General features: G+C 34.8%; 1 protein-coding gene across 5 annotated transcripts in view; it reads left to right on the top strand.

The window, feature by feature from the left end:
* USP34 (ubiquitin specific peptidase 34) overlaps nucleotides 1-25,942 on the top strand; it is a 224,607-nt gene that overhangs the window by 80,650 nt on the left and 118,015 nt on the right. For 4 of the 5 annotated variants that reach the window (XR_006269446.1, XM_043468840.1, XM_043468843.1 and 1 more), the window contains exons 9-18: nucleotides 4,012-4,093; nucleotides 4,178-4,270; nucleotides 16,568-16,693; nucleotides 16,879-17,008; nucleotides 17,659-17,694; nucleotides 18,057-18,187; nucleotides 18,462-19,069; nucleotides 21,474-21,688; nucleotides 25,377-25,492; nucleotides 25,585-25,712. Coding sequence is in view for 4 of the 5 variants with exons in the window: in XM_043468840.1 (XP_043324775.1) it covers nucleotides 4,012-4,093; nucleotides 4,178-4,270; nucleotides 16,568-16,693; nucleotides 16,879-17,008; nucleotides 17,659-17,694; nucleotides 18,057-18,187; nucleotides 18,462-19,069; nucleotides 21,474-21,688; nucleotides 25,377-25,492; nucleotides 25,585-25,712 (1,665 nt within the window). In the remaining variant the exon portion in view is untranslated. The remainder of the gene's footprint in view (nucleotides 1-4,011; nucleotides 4,094-4,177; nucleotides 4,271-16,567; nucleotides 16,694-16,878; nucleotides 17,009-17,658; nucleotides 17,695-18,056; nucleotides 18,188-18,461; nucleotides 19,070-21,473; nucleotides 21,689-25,376; nucleotides 25,493-25,584; nucleotides 25,713-25,942) is intronic. The other variant, XM_043468841.1, reaches the window with a different exon arrangement.

Here is a 25,942-nt window from a genome sequence, read left to right as displayed (position 1 = left end):
CGTTGGCTTTTAAAAATTTGATTGTGGTGTCTCTGGGTGTTGATATCCTTGTGTTTATCTTAAGTAAGTAAGTGTTAGTTGCTCAGTCCTGCCCGACTCTTTGCGACCCCATGGACTGCAGCCCACCAGGCTCCTCTGTCCATGAGATTTTCCAGGCAAGGATACTGGAATGGGTTGCCATTTCCTTCTCCAGGGGATCTTCCCAACCCAGGGATCGAACCTGGGTCTCCTGTACTGCAGGCAGATTCTTTACCAACTGAGCTACAAGGTTTCCTGTGGTTCTTGAATGTGTAGATGAACATTTTTCTTCAAATTTGGGATGTTTGACCATAATTTCTTCAAATTTTCTTTCTGCTCCCCTTAGTCCTTATGAGAGTCCCAGTTGTGTGTATGTTTCCAGGGTCCTGAACGGTTGTTATTAATAATGTTGTCCAATTTTACGCTTACTTTGAATGTTTTTCAAGAAACTGAAAGAATTATTTTTAGTTGTTGAATTATCTTTTTCTATGTTAAAGAAATCATGGAGTTGATTTGTGGATCATAGCTTCTGTCAGCCTACTCAGAAATAGGTAAAATATACCACTAGTAGTTTTATTTTAATGTTTTACCCTTTGAGGCCATACATCTAATTCATAGCTTCTTTTAAAAATATTTATAATAATTTTTAAATTAAAAATAATTCTTTTGTGGATAAACAAGAAAAGGAATTGTTCATTTCTTCCCAGTTTTTCTGTGTATAATTTATGTTATTGAAAGAACTTGGGATCTTTTCACTACACATCCTATTTTGAAAACTATTTTCTTCTACCCACAATATATGTAACACTACTTTTTTCATTAGGTGTTCTTCTGTGGTAACCATTTAAAAATTTATTAAAACAATCTGAAAGGGCCTGGATCAATTAAAGTGAATCAGCAATTAATAACTTTCCAAAACAAGTACCAGGTCCAGGTGGGTTCACTAGTAAAATTAACCAAATATTTAAGGAAGAAATTATACCAGTTCTCTATAGTTTCTCTCATGAGAGAGCAGAAGGAAGCCTTTCTCATTGAGGCCAGCATTACCTTAATAGCAAAATCAGACAAAAACATCATAAGAAAAGGAAACTACAGACCAGTATTTCTCATGAACATACATGTAAAAACCCTTAGGAAATATTAGCAAATTGAATCCAGCAAGGTATAAAAAGAATGATACACCATAGCCAAGTGAGGTTTATCTCAGGTGTTTAAGGCTGGTGCAGCATTTCAAAGTCAACTAATGTAAAGTCAAAATTTGACAAAGTCAGACTTTACCATTCATGGTAAAAACTCTCAGTAAATTAGGCACAGAAGGGAACTTCATCAACCTGATAAAGGACATCTGCAAAACCTCCTACTGCTGACACCATACTTAATGATGTGAAAGTCAAAGTTTTTCCACTAAGATCAGGAACAAAGAAAGGGTATCCCTTCTCACCACTGCTTTTCAGCATTGTATTGGAAGGTTGGAGGACTGACATTACCCACCTTAAACAGTTACTCTAAATTTATAGTGATCAAAACAGTGCAGTTTTGGTGATAGAACAGATAGATCAGTGGAACAGAATACATGCTCATAAATAGGCCCATATAAATACAGTCAGCTGATATTTGACAAAGGTGCCAAGATAGTACAATGTAGCGGAGATAGAATTTCCAACAAATAGTACTGAAATAATTGAACAACCATGTGGAAAAAAAAATCTAGATGTAGATCTCACACTCTTTACAAAAGTTAATTCAAAATGAATCACACACCTAAACATAGGATGCAAAACTAGAAAACTCCTAAAAGATAATATAGGAAAAAACCTAAATGACCTAGGCTATGGTGGTGACCTTTTGAATACAACACCATGATCCATGAATTGATAAGCTGGACTTCTTTAAAAAAACTTCTGCTCTGCAAAAGACAGTGTCAAAAGAACGAGAAGACAAGCCATAGACAGGGGAAAACATTTGCAAAAGACATCTGATAAAGAATTGTTATCCAAAATATACAAAGAACTCTTAAAAATTTAACAGTAAGAAAATGAACAATCAGATTAAAAATACGCTGACTTTAGCAGACAACTACACCAAGGAAGATATACGGATGGCACATGAGCACATGCATACATCAGGGAGACGCAAATGAAAACAACAATGAGATTCTACTACACACCTATTGGAATAGTCAAAATCCACAACACTGATAACACCAGATGCTGACAAAGAGTAAAGCAGCAGGAACACTCATTCATCACTGGTGGGAATGCAAGAAGGTACAGCTACTTTGGAAGACAGTTTCATGGTTTCTTACAAAACTCAGCATAACCATATGATGCAGCAGTCTTGTTCCCTGGCATTTACCCAAAGAATTTGAAAGCTTAATCCACACAAAAACTTGCACATGAGTGCTTATAGCAGCTTTAATCATAATTGCCCAAACTTGAAAGAAACCAATGGGTTAATGACAATGAGGGAAAATGGATTATGCTGAGTGAAAAAAAAATTAAATTATAGAAAGTTACATACTGTATGTTCTTTTTACATGAAATTCTAGAAAATGAAAACTAATAACAAAGCAGATCACTGATTGTCTGGGCAGTGGGTGTGGGAGCTGAGAAAAGATAAAGTGGCATAAAGAAACTTTTTGGGTTGGTGGGTTTGTTATCCTGACAGTGCTATGTAATATATATATATATGTATGTACATATAGATGTATATGTAAGCTTGAGTTCACTGAACTATATACTTTAAATATGTTCAGTTTATTATATTTCACACATATCTTAAAGCTGTAAAGGACAAATTAACTGATAAACTGACACTATGTATTGTTGGGCTTCCCTGGTGGCTCAGTCAGTAAAGAATCTGCCTGCAATGCAAGAAACTTGGGTTCGATCCCTGGGTTGAGGAGATCCCCTGGAGAAGCGAGTGGCTGCCCACTCCAATATTCTTGTCTGGAGAATCCATGGATAGAGGAACTTGGCCGGCTACATAATAGTTTAATTTCTGTGTCAGTAATTTAGTACTCTAAAAGAGAGTTGATAGCTCTTTTCCAAAAATGAAGGAAAATCTAAACCTGTTTAGAAATAAAAAGCTCACATTTTGAAATGAAGGGTGAATTGTTCATGATAAGTGTAGCCAAGTGTTCTGAACAGTCAGTTGATACCTGACTCTTTAGCAGAACCTTTTTGAGTATCAGGCAGGGGGAGTTACAGTTTGGCTTGGATAGTCTTCTTCCCCCCCCCCCGCCCCCTTGGTAACCTACTTTTATGATATCTACTCACAGTGGCTCATGCTTGATCACTCATACGTGTCTGACTTTTTGTGACTCCCTGGACTGTGTAGCCCACCAGGCTTCTCTGTCCATGGGATTTCCCAGGCAAGAATAATGGAGTGGATTGCCATTTCCTTCTCCAGGGGAATCTTCCAAACCCAGGGATTGAATCAGCATCTCCTGCATTGGCGGGCAGATTCTTTATCACTGAGCCACCAGGGAAGCCCAGCTATAGCAGACCTACGGGAAAACCTTCCCTGAATGCTTCAGTGCCTACTGTGGAAATAATGGGAAGGCATGATCTTTGAGTCAGAAAATGCATTGCTTTCTGGGTGTTACCCTTGGTATTCTCCACTATATACCTGGTATTAGTTAGCCTAACTTCTCAGAATTTTTTTTTGTTTGTTCATAAATTTAGGTAGTAATATCATTTCTTGACTTCTGTTTCAGTTACTCTTTGTAGTACTATTAACAGTTAATTGTATATAGTCACTTCTTTATACTCCAGTATCTTTGCCTGGAAAATCTTATGGACCCAGGAGCCTGGTGAGCTGCAGTCCATGGGGTCGCAAAGAGTTGGGCATGACTGAGCGACTAACACACTAACACTTATAATTTGTATGTGAGCAGTTTTGGGTTTTCACCTGAGTTTGCTTTTAGACATGGGACAGAATGATACCAATAGTTTTTGAAATGTATAAACTTTTTTTTTTATTTAACTTTAGGTCCATTGCAAAAGAACTTGCAGACTGGCTTATAAGCAACAATGTGGTAGAGCATATATTTGGACCAAATTTACATATTGAGGTTTGTGGACTTTTATATGACTTATCTGCTCTATTAAGAGAGAAGGTTTTTAAAAATTAACTATAATAAGGTTTTCTTTCCCAGATTATCAAACAGTGCCAAGTGATTTTGAATTTTTTGGCAGCTGAAGGGCGACTGAGTACTCAGCATATTGACTGCATTTGGGCTGCTGCACAGGTAATATCAACAGCTTACATTTATTAAACACTTCCTTATTATATGTTCTAAGTGCTTATTCCCTTATAAGTTGAATTCTGTTATCATTTTGTAGCTAAAGAAACCAAAGCATGGGAAAAATTGGGGATCAAATCTGTGAATCCGTGTCTTATCTTACTATACAAGTGGTATAATTAAAGGAAGTGAGAGCTAGTCAGTTATAGGTTCTTGGTTTATTAAGAGACATTTTCCTATTATTACCATTTATACAATCAGTGTTTCTGTCCTTAACATTGTATTCTTATGTTTCTTTTCTATTATATTATCTTCTTTTTTAATTTAATTTTTGAATAGGCTCATATCCATATGGTTTAAATTTCAAAAAATTGATATCTTTTCAAAAAAGATATGCTATACATTTTCCCCTTTCTTCCAGTCTCTCATGCATGCAGTTCCTTACCTCACAGGTGCATCATAAATTTTCTGTATAAATTTCTAATTGTAAACAGTAAACATTTTTCTTTCCTTGTTCTCTTTTCCACAAATGTATCATACTAAATGGACTTGATTTTTTTTCACTTAACATTTTGTCCTGGAGATTATTATTCCACATAAGTAACATAAAGCACTTAATTTTTTAAGGACTGTATAGTGTTTCATTATGTGCATGTACCATAGTTTATTTAACCAATTCTTGTTCATAGGCACTATCTTTTTCTAATCTTTTCCATTACAAAGAGTGCCACAACAGGTAACCTATTTACAGTCATTTCGTCCAAGTGCAAAACCATTATGTAGGATAAATTCCTACTTGTAAGTAGAATTGTCATGTTAAAGTTTATGTGTGGTTTACTTATGGTAGCTCATGGTGTGATAGTGCCACTTTGACCTTTCGCTGTTAAGTTGCTAAGTCGTGTCTGACTCTTTGCAATCCCATGGACTGAGGCATGCCAGGCTTCACTCTCCTCTGTCTCCCAGAGTTTGCTCAAATACATGCATGTCCACTGAGTTGGTGATGCTATCTAATCATCTCATCCTCGGCCATGCTTTTCTCCTTTTGTCTTCAATCTTTTGCAGCATCAAGGTCTTTTCCAGTGAGTGGACTCTTCGCGACAAATGGTCAAAGTATTGAAGCTTCAACTTCAGCATCGTTCCTTATCTTTTCACGTTTAAGTGAAAGGAAGTCCTTATCCTTACCCTCCTCAATTAGTTGTATTCTTAAACTCCTTTTTATTTGCTAAACTAGTGAGTGAAAAGTGTTATCATTGATGTTTTAAATTTGGATTTCTTTAGTGTGAATCAGGTTGAAAATCTTGTATTTAAGAACCCTTTTTGTTTCCTTTTTTGGGAATGTTTATATTCTTTGCCGTTTATCAGTTGCTTTACTTTTTTTTTGTAGGAGATCTTTATATATCAATGAAATTGGACTTGTTGTCTGTTAGGAGTTATGACTACATTCTGCTTTGATGTCTCCTTGCTTAATTCAGGTGGTTTTTGCAGTTGAGTTTCAAGTATGTGGTTTCAGACTTGTGGTTGAAGTTTTTGTGGCCTGTGGCTTTTGTGTTATGGTTTGAAATGCATTTCAAGATTACAACAAAATTCACCTTTAGTTACTTTCTGTACATTTTGTTTCAATTTTGTTTTTTAATCTTCGATCCATTAGGAATTTATCATATACATACCCAATATTTCCCCTCCCAATTTTTGGTTGTGTTGTCCCCATTCCATTTGTTAAGTAATTCTTCTCCTCACTGATTTGAGACACTAGTTTAATCTTGACTGGGTCAATTTCTGAACTTTGTAGACTGACCTATTTGTGTATATAGTCATGATCTGTATACCAGGGATTGGTAAAATTACAGCCTGTGGGCTTGTAAATAGTTTGTTTGCCCCATGGCTTTGCCTCTTCATTTTCATATTGTCTGTGGCTGCTTCCACACTGCAGTGGCAGAATACAGTATCTGTTACAGAGAATGTATCACCTGTAATCCTAAAATATTTACTGTCTGGTGCATTGAGAAAACATTTGTTAGTCCCTGCTTTTATACTCATATATTTTCTTTTTTCACCTTGTGTCTGTGTAACATTTCTTAATATCTGGCAAAGCTGATCCTTTATATATTTTTTAAAGAATCTGTGTCTCATTTATTTTTTCATGTGAGTTTTAGTATTGACCTACTCTTTAAAAATATTATTTTCATTGTTTATTTCAATGATTATTTTATAAAGTAGTGTCTTATCCAAGTTGTTATACGCCATTTGTTTTATTTTGTATCTTTCAGCATTTCAGAGTTACTTGTATGTAGATTTTACCATATGTTAAGCTCATTCTTAAGGGTTTTAATTTTATATATTATTGCTATTAAAATAGCCATTTCTCCCCTTATACTTGCTTTCATCCATTATATTTTTGTTTAATCCATATTCTTAATGATCACAACATATATACATAAACTTGATATACTTAAGCTTTTTCAAATTTTTGATTTTTAATTTTTATTCATAGCAAGACAAAATATGAGAACAATGATATATTAAGTAATACAGAATAAGTAACTAGGAGTAGTGAAGCATTGTTTATTGAAACTGAAGTTCATCACGTTTTAATTGATACTATGTATTAAGACTTCTAGCATTTTATCCTGGCAAAAATTTGAATTTACCTAATAAGGAATTTACCTAATAAGGAAATTTAAAAATTCTGGCATAATCTGTAATATAGTCGGAAATAACTTAAAATATTTATAATAAAGGATAGTTTAATGAGATGAAATAAATATATTTGAAAGATCATTTTATTTGAGTATTTCTGTGATTTGTTACTGCTTAACTTTTGGCTGTACTACAGATTTCAAATTATCGGGAATTTTTACATTTTGAGTTCTTCTGTTTGAGCACCAACTATAACAGACATCAGGTTACAGGTTGTCTAGGGTTGGTTGGTTGTTTTCATAGGGTCTTGCCTGAGTCTTTTTTCCTTCCCTCTGGAGTAAGTTTTTGAAATCACTTTGCACACTTGATACGCATACATACACACACTTCACCCAGTAACAATTGGATTGACTGCTAATTTTTTTCATTATTTGTATCAAAACTCTTCTGTTGGAATCCAAGGAGAAAAGAGATAAGGGTGACATATGGGAAATAGAAAAAAAGTGTAAAGTGCTTTATAAATATTTGAAAAATGCTTATCTTTGATTATAATTAAATGTAAATTAAGCTAACATTTTACCATTTTCACCTACTAGGTAGTTCTCATTATGTTTGACAATACACTCTGTTGACCACAGTGTGGTGTAACTTCAGGAGAACAACATAGCAGTTCTCTTTCTAGTTATTTGTCTTCTAAATACATGTACATGAAAATGTTTGATATACCATTGACTACGCTAGTAGACCATGAATGTCTGTCACTGTGGGACTAAATGAGTTTTGGGAAAGCCATCTAGTAGAATGTTTGGTGGCCATGAGAAGAACTGAACTTGATGTATTTTGCTCATGTGGAATGACCTCCAAGATATATTTTTATTAAATAATATGGTAATAAATCTTTTATTAAGAGAAATAGCAAGTACCCAGTGTATTCTCCCACTGTGTATTAAAATAGTGGTAAAAAGAGAATGCACATACATGTATATGTACTCTTTGTACTTGTGAGTGTCTGGAACAAATTTGGAAAAACACACAAGAAATTTTAATAGGTTTGCTTTTGGGGAAGTGGCCTGATTAGGTGGGAGGTTTTGCCCACGTTTATGTCAACTTGAAATATTTTACATGTGTTTACTAATTTTTCAGTAAATATAAAAAGTTGTATATAAAGTTATGGTAAACATTTTGACATTTAAGTGACTTTCTGTACCATTTAAACTTACTTACTATTCTGATTTGAGTTACCTCTCTACGTCTCTATTCATATCCTTTCATATAAAATCTTGTAGTCATAGGACATAAAAAGGTAAACTTCAGAATCTTTCTACTATGTTGGAATTTATCATTAAATGCTTTCCATATTTGAAGAACTTATATATAGATTTATGTAACTTTTATATAGATTTATATAACTTTTATATAGATTTATGTAACTTACTGAGATGATAATTTTGTCTTAAAATGCAGCTAATAGCTTTTTGGGGATAGATTTTTATGTCTCAGTGACAGAAGTAACATTTCTTAGGTCTTAGAATTTAAATATCATCTGATTCAGTTGTGCAGTATGTACATTTTGAAGGGCAATAGTTCATACTTCTCATCAGGTTCTCAAAGGGAATATGTGATGACTAATTTTAGAAACACTGATATATACTCCATTGGTTATTAGCTTCTGCTTGTATATTTGTATACACATTTAAACTGCTGCTTTTTGAGACTGCATACTGTCAGCGTGTGAAGTTATGATTGTACTTCAGTTATAATCTGGCCACTGCAATATCTGTCATTGTGTTACATCTTATGATTTGAATTCTGTTCATTTATGCCTATTTTAGGAGCTGTTTATATGAATAATGATTCCTTCTTGTACTATATATTCAAACCTCTTGTCTATACTATATTCTTTTTTTATGTTGTTGGGTATTTCCTTTGTTGTTCATATTTAAGGTAGACGACTGGTAAGAGATCTTAGTACTTTCAGGTGTTGTGAAATATTTTTCCATTAGAACTCTTAAATGGACTTCTGGAAATGGGAAAACAGGATTTAATGTCCATGTATCATTCCTGCTGTCCATCAAATCTGGTGCTCAGATAAACTCAAAATTTTCCAGTTACATTGCAGAGATAGACCCATCTCCTCTGCAACTCACTCACAAATATTCTGAGCTGTAGCTTTCTCTCTCTACCTTGATCCTCACTCAGTTGTGTCCGACTCTTTGCAAACCTATGGACTGTAGCCCACCAGGTTCCTCTGTCCATGAGATTTTGCAGGCAAGAATATTGGAGCAGGTTGCCATTTCCTTCTCCAGGGGATCTTCTCAACCCCAGGATCGAACCCTCATCTCTTGCATTGGCAGGCAGATTCTTTACCACTGAGCTACCAGGGAAGCCCCTCTTATCTGTTACTGATTCTCATTTCTTTGTGGGTTTGTTTCTTTTCATTCTAAAATACAGTAATGAATGAGTTTCCTTTATGGAAGATGAGGAAATTCTCATCATTTTTCTCTTCTCATTTTCCACTTTGTAGTTATTTATATTTAATCAAGTTATGCAACTTTTAAGTGAACCATAATTTCCAGTTGTTTCATATTAATTTTGTGTTTAGGTATATGATTTACCACAAATCCTTTTTCCTCATTCCTGTTTTCCTTGTTCCTTTTTCTTTATTCGAGTTAATTTGGGCTTATTTTTGTGGCTTTCACGGAGTAGACTTTTGTTTTACTTTGTTGGTTTATAAACTGGCCTTTATACACAGTGGTTTGGGAGAACGAAAGAGGTGGAGATCACTCCAGATTGGTAGGTGGCAGGTTTAAAAGCAAGGGAAGTTAAGAGGCTTGTCTTCAGTGGCTGCAAGATGAGTAGATCTCGGCACTCGCCTGCCAAATCTTACAAGTTTATAAGTGAGGTCTTAACTGGGTTTAGGCACAATTACTATAACCTTGGAATAGTTCCCGCTTAAGGAGTAGCAGGCAGGCAGAGTGTATATTCCAATGACAGGGGAGGAAGTGAGGTACCTCTCTTTGCTCAGTTTCAGCTCAAAAGTCAACTGGCAGTTATATCCTCTGGATTATTTTCTCCAACATCTCTGAAGAGGAACTTGTGGGTATCTTATTCTCGGTTTCCACATACTTGAGATGTCTGATCTCTGTACTTGAAGCGTTTGATTGAATATCATACACTGAGCCACTCTAGCTTTCCGTACGAACTGTGTAGTATATATGAAGAGTAGTCCTTTGTTTTCTGAACAACTTTTATTTTTAATATTAAAAAGAATATTTACTATATATCACATCATTCTTTGTTGGCAGAATTTTTCTCATGTTGTTTTGTAGGTGTTCATTAATCCCATGAGGGTTTTTCTTTTTTTTTTCAAATATTTTTTCATTTATTCATTTGACTGAACTGTCTTAGTTGAGACACTTTGAATCTTTGATCTTGCTGCAGCATGTGGGATCTTTTTTAGTTGCAGCATGCAAACTCTTAGTTGTGGCATGTGGGATCTAGTTCCCTGACCAGGGATCGAACCTGGGACCCTGAGGGGAGTGCAAAGTTTTAGCCATTGGACCATCAGGGAAGTCCCAGAGGGTTTTCTTCTTTTTAACTTGTTTTGAATTTTTGGTTGATGGCCTTTAACAAGTATTTTATTTAAAATTTTTTTATTGTGGTACAAATATGTACAACATAACAAACCATTAATTTACCATTTTAGCCATTTGTAAATGTACAATTCAGTGGCATTAAATACACTCAAAATGTTTTTTAACCATCACTTAACCTGTATACAAAACTTTGACATCACCTCCAATGAAGACTCTGTGCATATTAAACAATAACTCTCCATTCCTTCTTCCCATCTCTCAGGGAACTTTTGATTTCCTTTCTTCTACATTATATCTTTATGAATTTGACTATTCTAGGTACCTCATTTTGGTGGAATCATACAGTATTTGTGGCAGCTTATTTTACTAAATAGAGCTTTTTAGGGTTCATCATGTTAACAGTTCAGTTCTGTTCAGTCATTCAGTTGTGTCCAACTCTTTGTGACCCCATGGACTGTAGCTCGCCAGGCCTCCTTGTCCATCACCAACTTCTGGAGTTTACTTAAACTCATGTCCATCGAATCGGTGATGCCATCCAACCATCTCATCCTCTGTCATCCCCTTCTCCTCCAGCCTTCAGTCTTTCCCAGCATCAGGGTCTTTTCCAGTGAGTCAGTTCTTCGCTTCAGGTACCCAAAGTGTTGGAGTTTCAGCTTCAGCATTAGTCCTTCCAGTGAATATTCAGAACTGATTTCCTTTAGGATGGATTGGTTGGATCTCCTTGCAGTCCACGGGACTCACAATTCAAAAGCATCGGTTCTTCAGCACTCAGCTTTCTTTATGGTCCAACTCTTCCATTCATACATGACTACTGGAAAAAACGTAGTTTTGACTAGACAGACCTTTGTTGGCAAAGTAATGTCTCTGCTTTTTAATATGCTGTCTAGGTTGGTCATAACTTTTCTTCAAAGGAGCAAGCGTCTTTTAATTTCATGGCTGCAGTCAACATCTTCAGTGATTATGGAGCCCAAGAAAATAAAATCTTGTTACTGTTTCCATTGCTTCCCCATCTGTTTACCATGAAGTGATGGGACCGGATGCCATGATCTTAGTTTTCTGAATGTTGAGTTTTAAGCCAACTTTTTCACTCTCCTCTTTCACTTTAATCAAGAGGCTGTTTAGTTATTCTTCACTTTCTGCCATAAGGGTGGTATCATTTGCATATCTGAGGTTATTGATACTTCTCCCGGCAATTTGATTCCAGCTTGTGCTTCCTCCAGCCCAGCATTTCTCATGATGTACTCTGCATATAAGTTAAATAAGCACGGTGACAATATACAGCCTTGATGTACTCCTTTCCCTGTTTGGAACCAGTCTGTTGTTCCATGTCCAGTTATAACTGTTGCTTCCTGACCTGCCTACAGGTTTCTCAAGAGGCAGGTCAGGTGGTCTGGTATTCCCATCTCTTTAAAGAGTTTTCCACAGTTTACATATGTAAAATTGATTGCTGTTGCAGAGAAATAGCTGAATTTTGCTTGTTGAGCTTGTACTCAGTGTAGTGTGTAACTTTGAATCTGCTTTTAGCACAACTTCCTTTTCTCTATATAGAATCATGTCATTATGAGTAGTTTTACATCTTCTTTCCAATGTATTTTCATTTTTTAATTGATTTATTTACTTTTGTGGTCTGATATCTGTGGCTAGTATTTCTATGTACTGTTGAATGGCTATCGTGTGTGTGAGCGTCATTGTCTTGTTCCTGATCATAGGGGAAATTTTTTTCAGTCATTGCGTACTGGCTGAGATGTTAGTTGTGGAATTTATAAATAACCTTTATCATGTTCAGGAGTTTTTCTTCTCAAAATGGGGAGAAGGCAATGGCAACCCACTCCAGTGTTTTTGCCTGAAGAATCCCAGGGATGGAGGAGCCTGGTAGGCTGCCGGCTATGGGGTTAACACAGAGTCAGACACGACTGAAATGACTTAGCAGCAGCAGCAGCTTCTTAAAAGTACTGAGAGTTTTTATCATGAGAGGGTGTTGGATTTTTGTCAGATGCCTTTTCTGTGTCAGTTGAGATTATATGGCTTTTTTCCTTCTTTCTATTAATATGTTGTATTACAGTAATTAATTTTCTTTTTGAACTAGCCTTGTATTCCTGAAGTAAATCTCATTTGGTCCTGGTAAAAATTTTTTTACTATGTGGTTGTATTTGATTTGCTAGTATTTTGTGAAGGACTTTTTGTATTATTAAAAGAGATACTGCTCTGTCATTTTCTGTTCTTAAGAAAGTTTTGGTATTGGGTTAGTGCTAGTCTCATAGAATGAGTAAAGTAGTTAATTGTCTTCAGTTTAGGGGAAGTGTTTGAGAAGGATTGGTGATAATTTTTCTTTAAATGTTTGGTAGAATTCACTAGTTAAACCATATATTTTAAAATGTACTTTGGGAGATTGATTACTGACCCATTCTCTTGTTAAAAGAGACATTTTTCATTGCTTCTTGAGTCAGTTTAGGTAATTTGTAAGCAGTTTTTTGGCATACAGTGTCAATGGTATTTTCTTACAATTTTTTTTTTAACCTTTAAATTTGGTAGTAATATTCCACTTTCAGATTTTAGCTATTTACATTTCTCCTCTTTTTATTTTTAAAAATTATTTTTAATTTAGCAAAAAGTTTATTACTTGTTTAGAAGAACCAGCTCTTGGTTTTGTTAATTAAAAAAATATATATATATTTGTTTGGCTGCATGGATCTTAGTTGCAGCATGTGAGATCCTTAGTTTCAGCACGTGAGCCTGCGGGATCTAGTTCCCTGACCAGGGATTGAACCTGTATCCCCTGCATTGGAAGACAGATTCTTAACCACTGGACCACCAGGGAAGTTCTGGTTTTATTTATTTTTAAAAGTTGTCTTCCTAATCTGTGTTTTATTATCTTTGTCCTAGTCTTTGTTGTTTTCCTTCTTTTAGTTTTGGGTTTAGTTTATTATTTTTCTAGTTCCTAAGTGGTAAAGTTAGGTTGTTGATAATGAGATCTTTTAAAGTTTACATTTAATAAATTTCCTTCTGTGCAGTGGAATGTCAGCATTTCCTTTTCTTGGTTTCATGATTATTTTATTGTCTTTGGCTTTCAGCAGTTTGATTATAATAATATATCTTGGGGTAACTCAGCTCTTACTAGGAGTTTGTTGAAAATTTTGAATTTGCCAACTTGTGTCAAGTTGAGAAGCTTTTGCCATTAGTCTTTAAATATACATTGTGTACGGTTTGTTTTTTTTTTTTTTTTTCCTGTGAGATTTCTACAACGATTATATTGGTAGACTGGATGGTGTTCCACAGGTCCCTTAGACTCTGTTCACTCTTCTTTATTCTTTTTCTATTCTTTAGACTCAGTAATTTCAGTTTTCCTTTTTTCAAGTTTGTTTATTGTTCTGCTTGCTCAGATCTGCTTTTGAGGTTCTGTAGTATATTTTTTATTTCAGTTATTTTACTTCTTAGCATTTCTCTTTTGGCTCCTTTTTATGTCTTTAATGATATTCTCATTTTGTTCAGGCAATATTTTCCTGTCTTCACCCTTTTCCTTTAACTCTTTTAACATTAAAATGTTTCAGGATCTTTTGTCTAGTAATTTCTTTGAATTTGCATTCTATGAATGATGGTAGTTTTGTGTTGATTTATTTTATTCATTTGAATGTGCCATCTTTTCCTGTTTCTTTTTATATTTTGTGTTGGTTTCTTTACTTTTTTTTTTTCTTTTGGTTGTAAACAGTGTGAATTTTACAATATGGTAACTTTGGAAAAGAGAGTCTCTTCATTTTTCAGAGTTTGTTCTCTGCTGGTTGTTTTTGGGCTAATGATCAGTCTAACGTGAATCTTTATGACCTTTTCAGGTTTTCTTCTGAGCCTGTGTCTTTCCCTGACAATGTGTAATACCTTTCTAAATTCTTCTACACATTCATTCTTTGTTGAACATCAAAAAGAAAAAAAAAACATCCTGGTGTGACTCCTTTAATTCTTCCAGTAGACACTTCACCTTATTTGGGTTGAAACAATGCCAGTTAACGTACACCTCAGCCATCCAATGTAGTGATCCAAGTTCAGAACACAGAAATTTATTATTTGGAGCACAAGATCATTATTGCCCACCCATGGCGCCAACAAACTGTACTAGTGTCACATTGCTGTCCCCACAGCTTCTTGCCATAGCGTCAAGGACTGGGAAATGGGTAGCCGCTATCACTCTGAAGGCTGAAAACGGCCAGCATTAACAACAGTGTGGCAGCCAAGTTTTCCTTTGGGAACGTAAGAGTTCAGATTGGCAGCTCCAGAGTTTCGGAATAGTTATATCAGAGTTTTCTGTAGTACAGTTGCTTTTTAGGTACGGAGATGGATTCCTGGCACTTTCTGCCCTACCATCTTCCATGACATCCTTTTCCTCTCTTTTCTTTTCAATAACTAGTGAAGAGTCTGTGAACCAGCTCCACACTGCTATTTTTACCAGTAACTAAAGCTGTCAATCTTAATATTTTCTCCTCACTTTTTGGGTGTGTTTTCATAATGTGCATCTTGTAAAGAGCCTTATGTGTCTTTTGCCTCAGCTACAGGATTATGTAATTATCTTTTAAGGGTCTTTATTATTTAAAAATAATCAAAATCATATCTATTATGAAAATCCCATTTTATTAATCATTTAAGTTGTTACAAATCATGTTTATTACACAGAATGTTTTTAAGTCACATTTTAATTAGGAACGGTATAAATCTAACAGTTACTTGTTGACATAAAGCAAGTATAAACTGTTGGTACAGTCTTAATTACAATGTTAATATATTAAAACTAATATTCTTAGTAAAATCTGTAAAATGGGCAGACTTATAACTGATGATTCACTTCTCAAAATCTAATGATGTTTTGGTCTTAAAGTATTGAAATTGTGTAAGTAAACACTGTTGAATCAAATAGTATATTGAGGTAAATAGAGTCATTTATTAAAAGTCACCTCACCATAGAGGACTTTTTCCAATGTTATTTTATTTTACCTCTGTTTCAACATTAGGTTGTACATATTTACCTTGATAAGACGATGCAGTATAGGAAAGTTACATGATTTACACTTGAAAAATATGAAAGTCAGTGTTTAAGAATAGAAGAATCTACATTTTCTAATAGACTTTCAGTGTATTGAAGATAAATAGAATATGTTTTACTTTTGGAGTCCTGAAATTGAGTATTTCTGGCCTAGTCATATTTGTGGCATATCTTGATTTAGCAGTTAGCAGCCTTGTAGCTATATAACATGCTTATTTTACTGACATTGTAATATTTAGTAGTCATATCTTTTTAAAAGTTATATTTTCTCTCATATTTACCTAATTCTGTTTAGTGTAACAAAGGAGACTTTCCTAGTTTATATTATGTAGTCTTTGACTATAAGGGGGCTTCTGTTTTGTACTCTCTTTTAATAATGAACATGTTATAGAAATACTTTATAACCACTTAATATAAGAAAAATAATCCAGTTGATCTTTGATCAACATGAGGTTTAGAGGTGTCAGCCCTCTGCACAGTCAAAAGTGTATGTATAACTTTACAGTCAACCTTCCACAGTATCTGTAGTTCTGTATCTGTGGAACATAGCATTATTAGTGGGGGAAAAAACCAACCTTGTATAACCACACAGTTCAAACCTGTGTTGTTCAAGGGCCCACTATACACTTAAAAAATAATATTTATTTGGTTTTCTCTCCTAATAGTAATTTATTTTGTTTTTTATTTCCTGCACTTTAATTTGCTATTTGTTTGTATATTAGTGATACATTCCTAAATTGGAATTCTTTTTATACTTGGAATTTACAAATCACTTACTGTGGGCCTCTCTCTTGAGGTTAAAAAGTTGTGCTTGTGGTTTGCTTGGATAGGGTGAAGTTATGCTAAAGTGTAATTTTATTTTCACAATTTTATGTACTGTAACTTTAATATTTGTTAATTTAGTAATTAATATTTTCTAGTATTAAACATCTTAGCATACTAGCCACTTTGTTCGCTTTTAAACTTATACAACTATTTTGCTATCAGCTTATTTATTTATGCAGTATCATTATATTTGACTATTGTCGTTACTTTATTTTCTAGTTGAAACATTGTAGTCGATATATACATGACTTATTTCCTTCACTCATCAAGAATTTGGATCCAGTACCACTTAGACATCTTCTTAATCTGGTCTCAGCTCTTGAGCCAAGTGTTCATACTGAACAGGTAATTGATTCAAACCGTAATGAAATTTTTTTTTTGTTAAGTTTCTTAAGTGAAAATTTATTTGTTATTCACATAATTTAACTTGTAGTTTATTACTGTTGGTATTTCATTTAAGCAAAAGGGTATTAAATTTGTTACAATGTTTCCTAAAACCTCTAATTTCAACTTCTCTCTCTTTTTTTAAGACATTGTACTTGGCATCGATGTTAATCAAAGCACTATGGAATAATGCGCTAGCAGCTAAGGCCCAGCTATCTAAACAGAGTTCTTTTGCATCTTTATTAAACACTAATCTTCCCATCGGAAATAAGAAAGGTTCGTAAAGTATAATGTAATTTGAAGTGAGTTGTCCCTAGTTTTTAACTCAAATGTGAAGTAGTTCCTGCAAATTAGTTTAAGTTTAATCTCAATTTTGAAATGAGAGCTGTTGGTGTTGTGAAAAGGTTAATAAATTGGAGTGAGCTCATGCTTTTGGTATACTGTTCAAGTAATAGCAATGAAGTTTAAGTAGTTACTGGATCTTCTTTCATTGATATTCTTCCCTTAAAAAAACCATTTCATAAAATCTCTAGAAATTTAAGTTAGAAAACAGTCAACATGCTTTGTTTTAGATACAGTTTTGAGAATAGAACATAATGATACATTTATCTTTTCATGTTTTCTGCTTCACACTTTTCTGTCATTTTAGGTGTTTTGTGTGTGCTTTTACACATATAGCTTTCTAGGGTTTTCTAAAACTTTACCAACATTACCCCTCTTTTTTGTCTCCTGACATCATATACTACTCTTTCCTTAGGCTTTTCTGTGCAGGCTCCCACAGCTACTGTGGCAAGTGGTGGGGTCTTATATTATTGCAGGTTTCTCTACCTATATCTTGTTGTTTATGTAATAAGAACAACTGATACATGTCCCAAAGAAATTCAGTCACTTAGAGTATCTCCGTCCTGTTTTTCCTTTTCCTTCAGAGGAAGAAGAGCTCAGAAGAGCTGCACCATCACCTTGTAAGTTGAGTCTTAGAAATGTATGGCAAGATGACTTGTAGTTTTATTTTGATGGTTGAGTTAATTGATTTTATATATGTGTATCAGAGTCCTGAAGTTCATTTTGTGCAGGAGATGTAAATCCGTACTAGTTATCGGTCTTACCCTTTTTGTTTAAATCATTAGTGTCTTGACTTCTAATTGAAATCATGTATATTTTCTTTAGAAATAATTGGCAAGTGTTAACATATTTCCAGATTATGTTTTTGGCTACTTGGCATGAAGCTTTGGTATGTCAGAGAATCAAAGGATTATGACATTCTGATAGATGCATATTAATACAAGTAAGAAGTAAAAAAAAAAACCCCATCGTTTTAATATAGGGTCACCTGCAGCCAGTCCTCAAAGCAGTGATAACAGTGATACCCATCAAAGTGGAGGCAGTGACATTGAAATGGATGAGCAGCTTATTAATAGAACCAAACATGTGCAACAGCGACTTTCAGATACAGAGGTATGAAAAACCTTTTTGCCTCCCCCTGTAGAGTTTTTTGGGTTTGTGCCATGTTTATTCTTTGAACTGGGAATATAAACTTGAGACCTGTTAAGGCCTCTCCTATCTTATTAGTATCATTTAAGTTCTTTAGTTTTCTTTGAGTTTTTAATTCCATTTTATATTGTTCAAGGAAATATGTCAGTACTGTGGCAATCTTTTTAAAAAGTATAGTGTGTTAATGTCATTTCTTACTGCCTTAAATATTTATTTAAATCTTCATTTCTAAATGTAGGAATCCATGCAGGGAAGTTCTGATGAAACTGCCAACAGTGGTGAAGATGGAAGTAGTGGTCCTGGTAGCAGCAGTGGACACAGTGATGGATCTAGCAATGAGGTGAATTCTAGCCATGCAAGCCAGTCAGCAGGGAGCCCTGGCAGTGAGTTACAGTCAGAAGACATTGCAGATATTGAAGCCCTGAAAGAAGAAGATGAAGATGATGATCATGGTCATAATCCTCCTAAAAGCAGTTGTGGTACGGATCTTCGGAACAGGAAGTTAGAAAGTCAAGCAGGCATTTGCTTAGGGGATTCCCAAGGCCCATCAGAAAGAAGTGGGACAAACAATGGAACAGGAAAGGACCTGGTTTTTAATACTGAGTCAATGCCATCAGTAGATAATCGAATACGAATGCTAGATGCCTGTTCACACTCTGAAGACCCGGAACATGATATTTCGGGGGAAATGAATGCTGCTCATATAGCACAAGCATCTCAGGAATCTTGTATTACACGCACTGGGGACTTTCTTGGGGAGGCTATTGGGAATGAATTATTTAATTGTCGGCAGTTTATAGGTCCACAGCATCATCACCACCACCACCACCACCACCACCATGATGGGTAAGTCCACCTAAAAATAAAACAGCTTACCTTTTCTTCAGGGAGTTAATTATAGCCTCCATTTATTCAGTTGTGATAAATTCTAGATCAGTGCTGTCCAATAGGAATATAATGTAAGCTACAAATGCATGTTTCAGATATGTAATTTTTAATTTTCTCTATTTTTCTTTCCTTAATGATTTATGGCTGCATTGTGCAGCTTGAGGGATCTTAGTTTCCCAGTCGGGGATCAGACCTGCGATCCCCTGTGGTGGAAGCATGGCGTCTTAACCACTGGACTGCCAGGAAAGTCCTAATTTTTAACTTTCCAATGGGCACATATAAAAAAGCAAGATAAAACAGAAAAGATTGATTTTTAATTGTAAATTTTATTTACAGCAGTAATATCCATGTCATCAGTGTAAAATTAACAAACATTCTTTTTTTGTAATGCTAAATTTTCAATAATCTGTGTATATTTACTACTGCTAACATATTCTGTTTAGCCCAGCCACTTTTTCCATGTGCAGGGGCCACAGATGGCTAGTGACTGTTGTATAGGAAGTACAGATTTAGATCTTCAACTCCTTGTTATACTTGCCTAAAAGTAATAAAAAAATTGCTTGTGGAAACTTCCATTAAAGTATGATCATGAAAAGGGGAATTTTATGCACATTCCATTTTTAGGATATCAGTAAGGTTAAAGCCTCAGCATAAAGCTTTTTGATCATCTGTGAAATACACCGATTGTGTTTAATAGTGATTCTGTCACTTAGTAATGTTACAGTATTAGGCAGAGTAGTCAATTGTTCTTTCAACATCATTTTCTTGTGTATGCAATAGGAACAATAATACCTGTCTCATGAGCTTTATTGTGAGCATTTCATGGGCTAATGTGATTGGCACATAATCAGAGCTTAATAAATAATAGCTACTATTTGTTCTTATTGTCATTACAAGTAGTAATATTTGAGTTAATGATGAAATAGGGATGAGTGGTTTATCAGAATTTTTCTTAGACCTGACTGTTTGCCAGGCCTTTCAGAATTTAAGATGGTGGTTTGGGAGAATTACATATGCATACATATTCCTACTTTATTTCCTTTGCTTTTTGGTTCTTGAATCTTTATCCCATATGAGTATATGGTAATGTTTTCTTTTTTATTTTATTCATATATTTATTTTTGGCTGTGCTGGGTCTTTGTTGCTGTGCAGACTTTCTCCCTCACCCTAATTAGGGTTAGGGTTAAGGTTAGGGAGAAGTTAGGGTTAGTTGGGTTAGTTGTGGTGTGCAGGCTTCTCATTGCATGGTTTCTCTTTCTCGTGGAGCACAGGCTCTCGGGCGTGCTGGCTTCAGTAGTTGTGCCATGTGGGCTCAGTAGTTGCAGCTCCTGGCCTGGAGCACAGGCTCAATTGTTGTGGTGCGTGGGCTTAGTTGCTCCATAGAATGTGGGATCTTCCTGAAGCAGGGATTGAACCCATAACCCCTGCATTGGCAGGTAGAATCCTTACCACTTAGTCACCAGGGAAGCCCTGATAATGTTTCTTCATCTTCACAGTATTGATGGTTTGGGCCATGTAGTTTTGTGTTTTGGATTTACAGCAGTGTGAATGCTGTCCAGTGCGTTGTAGCATGGATGTTTAGCAGCATCCCTAGGCTGTGTCCCTGTATACTAGAGACATCTCCTATATTGTGATTACCAGAAATTGTTTCTAGACATTCCTGGATGCCCCCTTGGCCTTCTGATTCAAAACCACTGGTTTATGGTCTGACATTACAGAAATGCACTTCATGATTCTCCCCAGGACATACTGAAGACAAAACAGTTCATAAAACCAATGTGGGTAGCATATTCAGTTTGCCACATTTTAAATCTCTTTTAGTGTTCACAACAACCCTCACCTGAAAAGACCTAATGATTTAATTTTTTATGTTAGCCATTTCCATATTCTCTGTGTGTGGTAACCACTTGTGAAAGTCCCCCAGTTAATACCAACCAAATCTGGATTGCAGCTTTAAATTGAAATTTTTGTTTCCTGGTAGTTATTTGATTCTGCAGTTGGATGAACAAAAGTAAATAAAATTTGAGGTTTCACTTTAAGATCTGAGTTTATAAAATAATTATCTAACAGTAAGTTTTACTGATTTTTCTCTAAAATTATTCCCTTTGAAGTTGTTTTAGTGAAGTGTTGATCAGCCAGATAATATGTGGGTATACTGTAAAGTTAATACATAGTGCTGACTTTGTGGGCTTTTATATTTTGTAAAGCTGTCAGTATCCCATAGTGTTAACAAACAAAATGTAGCTTCATTCTTGAGTATGTCGTAACTTGTGCTAAATGTTTTGAGAGAGATTTTTTGTGAATCACAATGTGTGTTTAAATTGTAATTGCTAACTTTGTGCTGCTCTTCTTTGTGTTACAGTCATATGGTTGATGATATGCTCAGTGCAGATGATGTCAGTTGTAGTAGCTCCCAGGTCAGTGCAAAATCAGAAAAAAATATGGCTGATTTTGATGGTGAAGAATCTGGGTGTGAAGAGGAGCTAGTTCAGATTAATTCACATGCAGAGCTAACATCTCATCTCCAACAACATCTTCCCAATTTAGCATCTATTTACCATGAACATCTTAGTCAAGGTAAGGTTCTGTATTAAGTAAAATGTATTCCTTTATTTAAAATGAATATAACATATTGTTAAAAGGGATCAACAGTTAATGTTTTTATATTTCATTGTTTTTGCCAAATAACTTCATATTACAGTCTTTTTTACAAAGAAATGAAATTATTATGGATGCTCCATCATGAGTATGAAGGCTAGAGTTCCACCAAGAGATATTTAATAAGAAAAGGAAATAAAAAAATAACATGTAAAATTATAGCTTGTATTTGAGAAAATGTATGGCTATATTAGATTTTATATTCTGGAAACTTGGGACTTAAAAGTAGGCGATTACACAGAATTTCATATTGTATGGTTCCATTTATATCAAATAACTAAGATATGTGGTTAGTGGTTCCCTGTGGCTAGGGGGAATTGGGGGACATAAGAGGGGGGGTGACTGATAAAAGGGTAAGGTGTTTCTTTCATCTGGGGTGATAAAAATGTTCAAAAAATGATGTTCTGGTCACTTTAAAATTAATCTTAAAAAAAAGTGATAGGACACGACCAAACTTGAATGAATAGAGATTAGAGGATGTTTAAGAATAGTGGAAGATGAAGGAAGAAAAAGGAGAAGTTAGGAGGGAAAACAGTTAAAGAATTGGCAGTGTCAAGGTCGGTATTCAACCTCTTGCTTGGTTACACACCATCAACACTTGCTAGCCTAGGAAATAGGTTTTGGGATGCTAGTAAATGATAAACTAAGTACAACCTGATAGATTAGGTATATGCTGTTAATGCCGTGATTAGACTTAAGAGAGCAGTTTGTGAATCTTGGAAACAACTTTCTGATTTCAGATGTTACTTGTATAGAATCTAGATAAGGTTACTTTGGGATTTTGGGGGATGGGGGATGTGGGAGGCATGCCTCATAGCCTGTGGGATCTGTTACTCGTCCAGGGACCAAACCTGGGCTCTCAGCAGTGAGAGTGCAGAGGCCTAACCACCGGACAGCTAGGGAATTCCCTGTTCTGACACTTTTGTTTTTGTGTTATTGTGGTTGTTGAGAAATGAATGGGTTAAGATTGAGCTCAGTTGAATTAGATACCATATTTATTAAATTTTTTGCCATTCTTCTTCTATTATAAAGAATTCTTCCAACACAGGAAGACAAATAATTTAAAAATGGGTGAAAGATGTAAGTAGTTAATTTTGTTAATACATAACTGAAGATAGAGAAATGGTCAGTAAGTACATGAAAAGATACTCAATATTGATAGTCATCTGGGAAATGTAAATGAAAACCACAATGAGATACTTCTACTCACTTGGGCTGGGTAAAAAATTAAGGACTTAATACTATCAAATGATGCTAAAGATGCAAAGCAACACTCTCATACAATGCTGTCAAGGAACATAAAATAGTACAGCCAGTTTAGAGTACTGTTTTGTTAGTTTCTTACAAAGCTAAATTTGTACTTACCATGTGACCCTGGAATTCCTGTTCTACATATTTTACCCAAGATAAATGAAAACATATATCCACAGAAAGAGTTGTATATGAATGATAACTAGTTCATTTATGAACCTCAACTGGAATTAACTGGTAGATAAACAAATTGTTGTATATTCACACAGTGGAATAAAGAGGAAGCAGCTACTGATATATTCAACACTATAGATGAATGTAAAAAGCATTCTAAGTGAATAAAGCTAGACAGAAGAGTACATACTATGTATTATTTATATGCACTTCTAAAATTTCCTGAAGTGATTTGCAATGGTTGACATCTACTCAGTGGTTGGTGGTGGGGACTGATTGTAAAGGGACAGAACATAACTTTTGGGGGTGATGGAAGTGTTCTGTATCTGATTATATATTTAAATTGTATTTTAATAAAATTAATTTTAAAAATGCAAATACCAGAACAGACAAACCAAAAAAAAAAACCCCCACAAACTTAAAAAGTCAGGCTACAAGCTGGGAGAATACTTGCAAATCATGTATCTATGGCTGTATCCAGACCATATAAGAACTTTTACCTTACAACTCAGTAGTAAGACAACCTAATTAAAAATTGGGAGTTGATTTATTTCACCATAGTAGGTACACAGGTGGCTTAATAAGCACATGAAAAGATACTTAGCATCATTAGTCATTAGAGAAATTCAAATAAAAAACAGATTCTACTTCATACCTATGAGAATGGCTAAAATTAAAAAGAAGGACCATAGCTATGTATTGGGAAGAATTTGGAGGAACAGTAACTGGTGGTACAACCACTTTGGAAAACAATTTGACAGTTTCTTCAAATTGTAAACGTATATGTGTTTATGTGTTTACCTTATGACCCCACAATTCTGAACATTTACCCAAAAGAAAAGAAGGCATATGTCTGTACAAAGACTGGTTGCATCAATGTTATGGTAGCACTATTCATATTAGACAAAAATTGGAAACTTCAAATTTTCATTAATTGGTAGATATATAAGCAAAATAATATTTTCATATGATGGAATATTGTTCTGTATTTAAAAGGACCACACTACTGATAGGTACTTAACAATGTGGACAAACCTCTAAAAACATTCTGCAAAGTGAACAAAGTCAGACATAAGACTATACATGCATATTGTATAATTTCATTTATATGAAATTTCTAGAAAATGTTAATTTGTGGGAATAGAAAAACAGACTAGGGCTTGGGAATGGGCTCAGGGATTAAATATAATTAGGTATGAGGGAATGTTTTAAGGTGGTAAAAGTGTTCTAAAACCCTATTCTAGTAGTGGTTGCATAATTCTCATTTTTATGAAATCAATGTATATGTACAGTTTAAGAGGAAAATTTCATGTAAAGCTGCTAAAAAAGACAAGCATTTTTGCTTAATATAACAGAGCTAGGGAGAATTATTTACTAGAATTTTTGAATTTAATTGAATGTTTTGAATAAATTGTCTGCCCACAATGTGGGAGAACTGGGTTCAGTCCCTGGGTTGGGATGATTTCCTGGAGAAAGAAATGGCAACCCACCTCAGTATTCTTGCCTGGAAAACCCCATGGATGGAGGAGCCGGGTAGGCTACAGTCCATGGGGTCGCAAAGTGTCGTTAAGTGTGCGACTTAACTTTCACTTTCACAGTTCAAAAAAGTGTTTCGATATAAGACACTTAACAGAGTTATATCCCATGGCTATATAGTTAATTAATTAGTGTTAGTTGCTCATTCGTGTCTAACTCTTTGCAACCCATGGACTATAGCCGTCAAGCTCCTCTTTCCATGGAATTCTCCAGGCGAGAATATTGGTGTGGGTAGCCCATACCCTTCTCCAGGGGATCTTTCTGACCCAGGGATCAAACCCTTTCCTGTGTTGCAGGCAGACTCCTTACCATCTGTGCCATCAACAGTCATTTTTATATTTAATTTGGGTTTCAGGTATTTGTATATAGTTCTTTTGACATGAGGAAAACATTAAATAATAATACTTAATAGAGCAGAGGCTATGAAATAGTGAAGAGGCTATGAAAACTCTTCACTTTAGTAGTATCAAACTAAACAATACTATTCTCTCACTTATAAAGCAACTGTTGTAATTGTTTTTATCGTTTTTATTGAGATTTATCATTATACTTCACTTTGAATTTGTTGTTTTTATGAATGCTGTAATTCATTTTACAATTTCAGTCAGCTGCATTCCTCTATAGTGTGGTATATTTTGCTCCTCAGGACCTGCAGTTCATAAACATCAGTTCAACAGTAATGCTGTGACAGACATTAATTTGGATAACGTTTGCAAGAAAGGAAACACTTTGTTGTGGGATATAGTCCAGGATGACGATGCAGTAAGTTATTTAATAATGCCAAAAGACTATAATTACAGCAGAATGCGATCAGTATAAGTAGTAACTTAATGTGTGTACATTCTTTTTTGTAGGTTAATCTTTCTGAAGGATTAATAAATGAAGCAGAGAAACTTCTCTGTTCCTTAGTATGTTGGTTTACAGATAGACAGATTCGAATGAGATTCATCGAAGGTTGCCTTGAAAATTTAGGAAACAACAGGTAAATAGGGATTGAAAGTTTTTTACATGGTAATCATACTCGTATAATATACCATTATTAGCCTTAAAATTTTTTTTTAAGTAATGTTGTATTAGTTTGAAACTCTTTCCACCCATAGTGTTCATATGTTATCACTTGGTCTTGGTTATTTCAACACTTTTTGGCAGTCTTGATTAGATCCTTCCTAACAAAAATAAGGGGATAATAATACTTTCTTCTTGATTCTGGGA

Source organism: Cervus canadensis, chromosome 5 (assembly GCF_019320065.1).
Source record: "Cervus canadensis isolate Bull #8, Minnesota chromosome 5, ASM1932006v1, whole genome shotgun sequence".
Taxonomy (NCBI): Eukaryota; Metazoa; Chordata; class Mammalia; order Artiodactyla; family Cervidae; genus Cervus; species Cervus canadensis.
The sequence above is the reverse complement of the archived record's forward strand: the minus strand, read 5'-3'. Positions and strand labels throughout refer to the sequence as shown.